The sequence below is a fragment of the Lepisma saccharinum genome, chromosome 6, assembly GCF_977018435.1.
Source record: "Lepisma saccharinum chromosome 6, izLepSacc3.1, whole genome shotgun sequence".
NCBI classification, from domain to species: domain Eukaryota; kingdom Metazoa; phylum Arthropoda; class Insecta; order Zygentoma; family Lepismatidae; genus Lepisma; species Lepisma saccharinum.
Window position 1 is genome coordinate 19828136 of NC_139234.1, and position 10289 is coordinate 19838424.

The window sequence follows — 10289 nt, forward strand, 5'->3', positions numbered from 1 at the left end:
TGTTCTGTGAATTTATCCTTCACCATGTTGTGAGCAAAATAATATCTGCTGTCTACATTTTCACTCTTCACTGCAAACAAAGTACACAAAACAGTTTTACCTAATGTCAAGGGGGATCTCAGCCTGGCTACAGCCTTGCTATGCAAGAACTTTCTAAACTATACAACCTACTAAATACAGGGTGTCTACAAATGATTGAAGCAGTTTCACGATGTTACTGTACATGTATTATTGAACATATTGTGAAGTAACTTTGCAGTTTTGTAGAGAAACTCAACAATTTTTGTGACACAATACAAGTGTTCGATATGCCCCTTGTTCATGATTCTGCAGACATAAACTTTATAATCAAGTTATTCCCAAATGCGATGCATCATGTACCTATCAGTTCGATCAAAAGCACTGATGATACGAGCCCCCAGTTCTGCTAGATCACTCGATAATGGAGGTACAATCACTAGATCCTTCACATAACCCCACACACAAAAAGGTCACAAATGCTTTTCTGCATTTTGGGTGAACTGCCTCAGAAAGAGATACCATATGTGAGTACAGGTTGAATCTGTCCAAAATATACTGTCCTTAAATCATTCAAAGTTAAAACATTTCTCAAAATTCTCATCATGTAGCAGAGCCTGCTTAACTTTTGAGTTAAATTAGTAATATGCATGTCCCAAGACAGGTTTGTGTCTATCCATACTCCTAAGAATTTTATTGCATTGCATTCTTTGACAACTTCATTGTTAATAATCACATTTAAGTTTTTTATTTGTTTTGCTGGATTAAAATGTATTAGAAATGTTTTATTAACATTCAGGGAAAGCTTGTTGTTGTTTAGCCAGGTGTTTAGTTGTGTTGTTGTTGAAATGGAATTCTTTTGAAGTTGCTCATATTCCAGGCTTTTTACTATGATATTTGTATCATCCGCAAAAAGTATTGTTTGAGACTCTGATAAGGTTTCTGGAAGATCATTTATGTAGATTAAAAATAAAACTGGTACTAGAATTGAGCCTTGCGGTACACCTGTATTGAGGAACAGTTGGTCTGATTTGATTTTGTTAATATCTACATACTGACATCTGTCTTTTAAATAAGAGGTGAACCATTTTTTTGCTAAACCTCTGATACCATAATGGTCCATTTTATCAAGTAAAATGTCATGCTGAACCAAATCAAATGCTTTGGTGAAATCTGAAAATAATCCATGCACATGCATTTTTTTGTCTCTCGATTTTAGTATGTTATTTGTAAATTCAAAAATAGCTTCTGATATTGACTTACTTTTTTGGTATCCAAATTGATGTTTGGATAAGATGTCGTATTTTTCTAAGAAAGTTACTAATCTATTTAGCATAATTTTCTCTATTACTTTAGAGAAAACCGATAAAAGAGAAATTGGCCTATAGTTTGAGCATTCTTCTTTGTTGCCTTTCTTGAATAATGGTCTCACTTTTGCTAGTTTGTACTCACTAGGAAAAATACCTGTTTCTAAAGATGTGTTGCAAATACTTGTAAAATACTATTCACACATTTTTTTAGTAGAGAACTTGAAAATTCATCTGGCCCTGATGAATACTTATTTTTTAAATTTATAATTACCTTCTCAACTTCTCCCTCAGTTACTGGTGTGAGAAACATAGTGTTTGTGTTTCTGGGACTGTTGAAATATGTTCTTAATCTAGGTGTAGAGATTACTGCATTTTTATTTACGGTATTGGGAAAATTCACAAAGTATGTATTAAAAATTTGTGCTACATCAAGAGGATTGCTTATTTTCTCTCTATCAGCCATATTTTCTATCTTTTCATTCACGTTCTTTGTTTTCTTACCAGCTTCATCATTAACAATTTCCCATAGTTTCTTTGATTTATTAGCAGATTTGCATATTTTATCTGCAATGGCCAATTTCTTAGCATTGTTTATTACCTTCCTGAGAATAATTACATATTTTTTGTAGTGGTCTTTAAGTATGGGATTCTTGTTTTTCTGGATTTCTTTATATAATTTTCTTTTTGTTTCACAGGACTTTTTTATCCCTTTAGTTATCCAGGAAATTGATTTTGTTTGATTTAGGGGTTGTCTGTATGTTTTGTATGGAAATGCTACTTCAAAATGATATTTTACTGTCTTTGTGAATAAGCTTACTCTTGTGTTTAAATTTTCCTCCATGAGCACATCAGTCCAGTTTTCTTTCTTTAATGAATATACAAAGTTTCCTATATTTTCCTTGGTGAATTTTCTTTTTTCTACAGTAGTGATATGTTTTGCAGTTTTTTCTTTTATATTCTCTGGTATATGGACACTTATGAAAACTGCTTCATGATCGGACAAGGCTAAAGGTAAAACAGATGTGGTGTATTCAAAAAAATCTTGGTTAATTATTATTTGATCAATACATGATTTACTTGTTGGTGTTATCCTTGTTGGTGAATTTATTGTTGCAATCAAATTATGGGAGGTTAGAATTGTATTTAGTTCATTTTTTTCCGGACTGTTTTTTAAAAAATCTATGTTTATATCGCCCATCACTATAATGGGTCGTTTCTTATGTGGTAAAATGGACAACATTGTTTCTAATTTTTCAAAAAATGTGCCTAAATGTCCATCTGGTGTTCGGTATAAGCAAACTACTGTTGATTCATTTTGTTGTAATTTTAAATTCACTACTGCGTGTTCAAAATTGAATTCTTCATTTAAATAATTCGTTTTTGTTATGTTTTCATATGGTATATTGCTTTTAACTAGTATGGCAGCACCACCTCGTTTGTGTTGTTTACGGCAATATGCGCTGGCTAAATTAAAATTTGGGATTTGTGTGGAAGAAAACTCTTCTTCTCGCAACCAATGTTCAGTGGCACAAATTATATGTGGGACTTCTTTGAGGGATCCAAGAATCACATCCAGCTCATGGACCTTGTTCCTTAATGACTGAAAATTTTGACTCATTAACCTAAAAATATTTTTGTTTTCAGAGATAAGAAGTTGTTAATTTTTGTTTATGTGTCTATAAGGTGTGTGTGTTCGGTTTGTGTTTTCTAAATTAAGCGTTTTTGCTGTGGTGAGGCCTTGTACGTTTTGATGAAATATATTTAATGTGTTTTCATATGCATTTACTTTTCTAACATGAGTACCTTTCCCTTCTTTTGTTTTTTTATCATCACTCTTGACACTTGGTTCTAAAATAAAAAATCTTCACGAAATTTTTGTGGTACACGTTTTTCCCTTCTTGACAGTCTTGGAGCTCCGTCACTTCTGCTGGGAGAGCATTCGACATGCCACCTTTTCTCTTCAATGAAACCAATATCACTCACAGTTTTCATAGCAATGTCGGTAGCTTCTACACCCACCCTATCATTTTCATTGCTGCTCTTGTTGTTTGTCTCAGTCAAAGGGTTCTGTGTTTTTCCCTTGTTGGATTCAACTAGCGCTGCTCCACTTATCCACTTCCTTGTGTCAGTACACTTTTTCCAGCAGAGTGGGATGATTTGATTTTCCTGTGATTTTCTGTTAATAACACCATGGATCATTTGACATACATACTGTTTTCCTTTGTGGTTCAAGTGCTGTCCATATCTTGTATGATATTCTCTGCTCATGGTGTCAAGGTCGATTATGGTTACATTTTTGAAGTGTTTACAAGTGTTCTTCATCTGTTTATTTATTTTTTGTATTTCGATGTTTACACACAACTGAGGGATGAGATCATATCTGTGGGGTATAGTAGTTACAATTACATTTGTATGAGTCAGCATGGGCGTCCGGAAGGGGGGGCAAGGGGGGGGGGGGCCGTGCCCCCCCCCTGGAAAATGAAAGTCATATATTTTCATTTTAGCCACATTAATATGTGTTAATTATTGCATTAACATCATAAATTCAAATTTAAGCAATGTTTTTTAGGAAACTACACTATTTTGGGGGAAAATGTGACTTGTTTGCCCCCCCTGGAAAAAAATACCTTCCTTGCCCCTCCCTGGAAAAAATCCTGCTGACGTCCATGTGAGTCAGTGAACCTTGTGAGTCACGTACTGCCATTATTGCATCGCTGCCCTGATTTGTCGCAATATCATTGGAGCCAGTGACTATAATAACATAGTCATTTGAGCTGAACCTCGAACACTCCTTCCTTGCTGCTTCTAGTACATGTTTTGACTTTGCCCCGGGTTTCACTGAACCATATGAATGGCTTATTGCAGAAAGGGACCTGAGTCACTTTTGCACAATTCTGAGAAAAACAATGAAAAATCGTATAATATTAATAGTGTAAGAAAGAAATGTGCCGTTGTTGGCTCAAATATTCAACATAATGAATAGTTAATTTTGCAACCCTCAATGCACCCCCCTGCAGTATGCTGCTAGACACAGTGGAGATGAAAAAATTAACTCCGATACCTCAAAAATGTGACTCAGGTCCCTTTCTGCAATAAGCCATTCATATATATTCATTGCTGGTAGAAAATCTTTCATATTGGTGGCCAGGTAGCACCCATGGCTGTCGGCGAAGATCACTGCTTTGGGTCTCTTTTCTTTGATTTTCAGTTTTGTAGTACTTTGAACTTTCCCGTCTCGAAGTGCATTGATTGGGTCTGTTGTATGCATTTCTGCTACTTTCGTCACGGAAGCTCCCACCATACGCGCACCCACAATTTGCCCTCTTTGAAACTCTGTCAGCTCAGACATGATTCACGATAACCTGCATGGACCGGTCGTGTACTGTAACTGGCCCTTATCTGTCAGGGTGTATAACTCGCACCACTTACCATTCAGACACAAATCGTGTTTGAAATGGTTACATGTTTTATACCAGGTGTTTCCATATTTTTGTCCATCCCCTGTATAATGTGTGTTTTTTGTCTTGTTTATTTGCAGGTTATTTTGTGTCCTGTCTGTAAGAAGAAAAACAAAATAAAGATGCAAAAACAATCCAGAGCAAAGAGAAAATGGCAACCAGAGGTGCAGGGTTCAGCTAAGAGGAAGAGGAGATCTCAAGATCCGTTTGCTGGTCTGAACATTTCTAACATCTCTCCAGGATCTTTAACTCCAGGCAATCATATGTCAGCCAGGAAGAAGAGGAAAATGTTGAATGCATTAGCACGGGAAGCTTCTTGGGGCCAGGGAGCCAGTTCTGAAGGTAAGTATACCCCAACAAATACCCCATCTTCTGGTGCAAGTAAACATGACAGGGTACAATCAACTCCATTCCGCACTGCAGCAACTCGTGAATTCACAGCTAAACCGAAAAAACTGCAACATTTAGAGGACCAGGCAGAATATAAGGAAAATCTGCTAACTTTCTCTGACATGATGCCTAGGTAACAGTTTAAATGAAATTGCATGAAAGCAACAAGCTGTGGATCCATTGTCTGTTAAAAATATTTGTGTAGTTCATGTAAGCAGTAATATTTTTTTTCTAAATATATTACATTATTGGACACTAGAAACTCTTATTTCTAATGCTGGAAAGTATGCTATTGTAATTTTTGTGCACATGCCAACTATCATCCATCAGACGTACCGCCATCTACTTTGTGTGTGTGTGTCTGGATCCAGGAACATCCTATTTCTCACACACACACTATTTTTTATACCTAAGATGAATACGTCAAGGGAGTTGACATCATCATGTCTTGATGTTTGTTCTTTTGATACAAACCATGAAATGTACAATAGTTTTAACAAGGGTTTTGCTTAATTAGAAAAAAAAATGTGATTCTCTCCAGCTGCCTAATCTCACTGGGATTGAACTGTGAGATAGATTTGGGCTGCATAATATTATATAGATCGGCGTAAGTTTTGTGTCCATAGTTGCTAATAATATGGGTTTAGCTTTTACATCTGTAATATTGGAAGCTTGGCAGAAATGTTAAACATTTTCAAAATATTGAATGCCTTGTTATTCTCTGCAGAACTGAAAATTACGACATCCACATTGTGCGTAAAGATGTTAATTAATCCAGATTAGGCAAATGTAATGCATGAACTAGCACAATAAGTATGACGTGACATATATAACATCATTAACAATTGTCACTTTGTCATATTCTATCATATCATGCCTGTTGCTGGTGTTAATAAATGTATACAATAAATAAGAATTGTTGAAGTAAACCAGGTCAAATTATCATAATATGGTACTGGTTCAGTATGGGGAAAAAGTTTCTAAATTGTAAAAAAGTTTTTGTACGAAGTAAATACACACATGGATAAAACACAGCTGTGGAGTTACTTACAAAAATGTTCAATGTGAATCGATAGTCTGTGTCTGTATTTATCAAACTGATAAAGGAACAATAATTTTTTATGCATTACAGACGACATATGGGGTTAATTGTGGCATATTCATAAAAGTGTGTTTTTTCAAAATTTCAAGGTGTACTGGCAATATTGATTGTGTCTGAGGGCAGTACCAGGTGTGCCCGACATGTGGCTATGTTAAAACCAATAAGTTGCTGACCAAGGCAGTTTATTAAGATAAAAACAGGTAACATTTCGACCCTGTATCAGGGTCTTCCTCAGACGAAGAACTAAACTAAAATGATGAAATATACTACACACAGAAAGATTACATACACATAGCAGGGTCACAAACCACACAACAACAAATCAACTTGACAGTCCTTATCTAGGAAGATTTCTCCAAAGGAATTAAACATATCACCTCCTGACAGTTGTTGACTAATGGGTCTACTACACTGACAGGTGATTGGCAGGTCAAGATTATCAAGAGTCTAGAACCACCTTCTTACCACTCCCCCACCCCTCCTGCCTTATTGGTTATGGATGAATACCTCCTCCTCTGGTCTTCTTTTCTCTTCTTTCTTCCTTCTTCATACTTCTTTTTTCTTCATTCCTTTTCTTCACCCTTTCAACTTTCTCTAACACACTCTTCCATTCCTTGTTTATCTTGAGTCCTCCATTCCAATTCATGATGTCTTCTCCTTTCTTTTCTATTTCTTTGGCCTCCTTCCATTTTCTCACTAGTTCTCTCTTCTCTTTTCCTATTTGCCTAACCGAATCCCATTCAACTTCATGTCCTTTCTCTAGTGTGTTTGAATATGGCATTCCTGTCTCTCTTCAATCTCACATCATCCATGTGTTGCTTTAACCTGTCTTTAAGTCTCTTCTCCGTTTCCCCTATGTATACACTTTCACATCCTCTGCACTTCACCTCGTAGATAACCCCTTCCTCTTCTTCCTCTCTCTTTTCTTGTCCCAAATGGTTTCCAGTGCTTGTACCATTCTCTCACTATCCCATTCTCCTATAATGCTTTTCCCCACTTTCTTTCTCACTATATCCATTTGGGACAATGGCTACAGCAGAGTGGGGAGTAAAATCATCAAGATTAGTGAAGGTCTGAATATAGGCTCTTGCTTGAGCCCTGTGCTGGCGGAATTAGTTATGAATGAATGGGAGAAGGAAGTGATAGTGAAAGGAGGAGATAAGTTAAGTCTGTTTTGTAGATATGTGGATGATTGTTTTGGGATATGGAAGGGAACAAAAAGGCAGCTGAGTAAGCTTGTTAAAGATGTAGAAGATGAGAAAGCAGGGATATTCCTTGAGCTCGAAATGGAACAGGAAGGAACATTAAATTTCTTGGATATTGAGATGAAAAAGAAGAGAGGAATGGGGATTGTGGCTACATGGTATCAAAAGAAGTGTTCGGCAGGAGTGTTCTGCCACAAAAGAAGTGATGTGGGTGATGGAACTAAACGTAATTTTATAAAGAATATGGAAGACCGAATAAAGAAGATATGCACAGAGAAAGGGGAAGAAGAAACCAAGATTAATAGCCTGTGGGAACAACTAGAAGAGAATGGCTATGAAAAGAAAGACAGACACAACATCAACAGAAGAAGGAAAGAGATAAAAGAGAGAGGACTGGAAGAGAAGGAAGAAAAAGAGAGATGGTTTGGTATAAGAAGTATGGGCGATGCCACAGGGAAGATATGCAAAGTGCTGAGGAAAGTGGGTGTAAGAATTTACAGGAAGGGAGGATGCATTATTGTAAGTATAGCCAGCAAGAAGAAGGAAGAAAAGAGAGAGGAAGAAGAGGAAGGGGTTATCTACGAGGTGAAGTGCAGAGGATGTGAAAGTGTATACATAGGGGAAACGGAGAAGAGACTTAAAGACAGGTTAAAGCAACACATGGATGATGTGAGATTGAAGAGAGACAGGAATGCCATATTCAAACACACTAGAGAAACAGGACATGAAGTTGAATGGGATTCGGTTAGGCAAATAGGAAAAGAGAAGAGAGAACTAGTGAGAAAATGGAAGGAGGCCAAAGAAATAGAAAAGAAAGGAGAAGACATCATGAATTGGAATGGAGGACTCAAGATAAACAAGGAATGGAAGAGTGTGTTAGAGAAAGTTGAAAGGGTGAAGAAAAGGAATGAAGAAAAAAGAAGTATGAAGAAGGAAGAAAGAAGAGAAAAGAAGACCAGAGGAGGAGGTATTCATCCATAACCAATAAGGCAGGAGGGGTGGGGGAGTGGTAAGAAGGTGGTTCTAGACTCTTGATAATCTTGACCTGCCAATCACCTGTCAGTGTAGTAGACCCATTAGTCAACAACTGTCAGGAGGTGATATGTTTAATTCCTTTGGAGAAATCTTCCTAGATAAGGACTGTCAAGTTGATTTGTTGTTGTGTGGTTTGTGACCCTGCTATGTGTATGTAATCTTTCTGTGTGTAGTATATTTCATCATTTTAGTTTAGTTCTTCGTCTGAGGAAGACCCTGATACAGGGTCGAAATGTTACTTGTTTTTATCTTAATAAACTGCCTTGGTCAGCAACTTATTGGTTTTAATATGGAAACAAGGCTTAATTATATTACAATTGGCTATGTTAATCAATCAATGCCCAGATGAAAGAAGGGATCTGACAATTTTAAAAACTGAGCAGATATTTTTCCTTACTTTTGTTTAGGTTTCATGTTCCTAAAACAATTATTCCATAGAAAGCACAATAACTACTTTTTTTAAAAAAAATTGTGGTGTACATTATGCTTTCCATGATTTGCATATACTGCATAGATGAAACTTTTCTAACTTATTTTCAGCTTGCATCTTTATAATGTACAGGTACTACAGTGATATGTATCAAACTTGCAGATCACACACCCTAATAGTGATTGTAGTCTTATTTATATTTAAAAATAATAACTATATTTTATTATTCAATTATTATTCTTTAATTTCCCTTGTTCTATGAGAAATGTCCTGTTTCCGTTTGATTCAATTTAAATTACTACTACTCTTAGATCTTGGGATCTAAGGATTCCTCTAATATCTTACTCTATATTCTCATTCTTATATTGTATTCTTATATATGCATTATTTTATTTTTATGTTATATGTATCTTTATATTTCTTGTGTAGTAGTTGTGCTGTCTAATGTGTTTGTGTTTGTCTTGTGTAGTAATTGTGCTGTCTAATGTGTTTGTGTTTGTCTTGTGTAGTAGTTCCTCCATTCATATTGGGGGTTAGGCGTAGAGCTGACAACTCTGCACTGTAAAAAAAAAAATGTCAAGAAACAGCAATATAAGGCCATGGATGTTCCCAAGGTAAAATATTCCGGAGGTAAAATAGTCCCCCGTTCGGATCTCCGGGTGGGGACTACTTTGGGAGGTCCCTGGACTAAGGATAAGATCTACGTTAGGAATAAGGATATTAAATTAAGCACCTGGAATGTTCTGAGCCTTTACCGGCCTGGGGCATTTTAGTGTACTGTTAATGAGATAGTTAAGTATAAATTAGATGTAGTAGCTGTCCAGGAAGTTAGGTGGCCAGGAGAAGGGAATTGTAAAACTAAAAATTATACTTTTTTCTATGGTGGTACTGAAAATCATAATTTTGGAACAGGCTTTTTCATAAATAATAGAATTATCTCGGCTCTTAAAACAGTAGAATTTATTAATGATAGGGTATCATATGCAGTTTTACAGGGTAGGTGGTGTAAAATTATTTTAATAAACATACATGCACCAATGGAAGATAAAGATGATAATACTAAAGATGATTTTTATACAGAGTTAGAACAGGTCTTTGATAAATTTTCTCAGTATGATATGAAAATTCTGTTAGGTGACTGTAATGCACAGATTGGCAAAGAAGAGACATTTAAACCCACGATTGGTAAAGAAAGTCTTCATGAATTAAGTAACGATAATGGTATAAGATTGATTACTTTTGCAACCTCAAAGAATTTAATTGTGAAAAGTACCACTTTTAAACATAAAGATATCCATAAATATACCTGGTCTTCTCCAGATGGTAAAACTCATAATCAGA

General features: G+C 35.9%; 1 protein-coding gene across 1 annotated transcript; it reads left to right on the top strand.

Annotated features, from left to right (window-relative positions):
• The first annotated feature begins 538 nt into the window (after nt 1-538).
• On the top strand, nt 539-5542 carry LOC145988612 (uncharacterized). The gene is made up of 2 exons (XM_083123616.1): nt 539-545; nt 4867-5542. Exon 2 carries the CDS (start codon nt 4909-4911, stop codon nt 5311-5313), a length of 405 nt encoding a protein of 134 aa, XP_082979742.1. The 5' UTR covers nt 539-545; nt 4867-4908; the 3' UTR covers nt 5314-5542.
• Nucleotides 5543-10289: the final 4747 nt, after the last annotated feature.

Bases quoted from the DNA above. Each gene is read 5' to 3' on its own strand.
- LOC145988612 (XM_083123616.1), top strand. From the start codon at position 4,909: ATGCAAAAACAATCCAGAGCAAAGAGAAAATGGCAACCAGAGGTGCAG.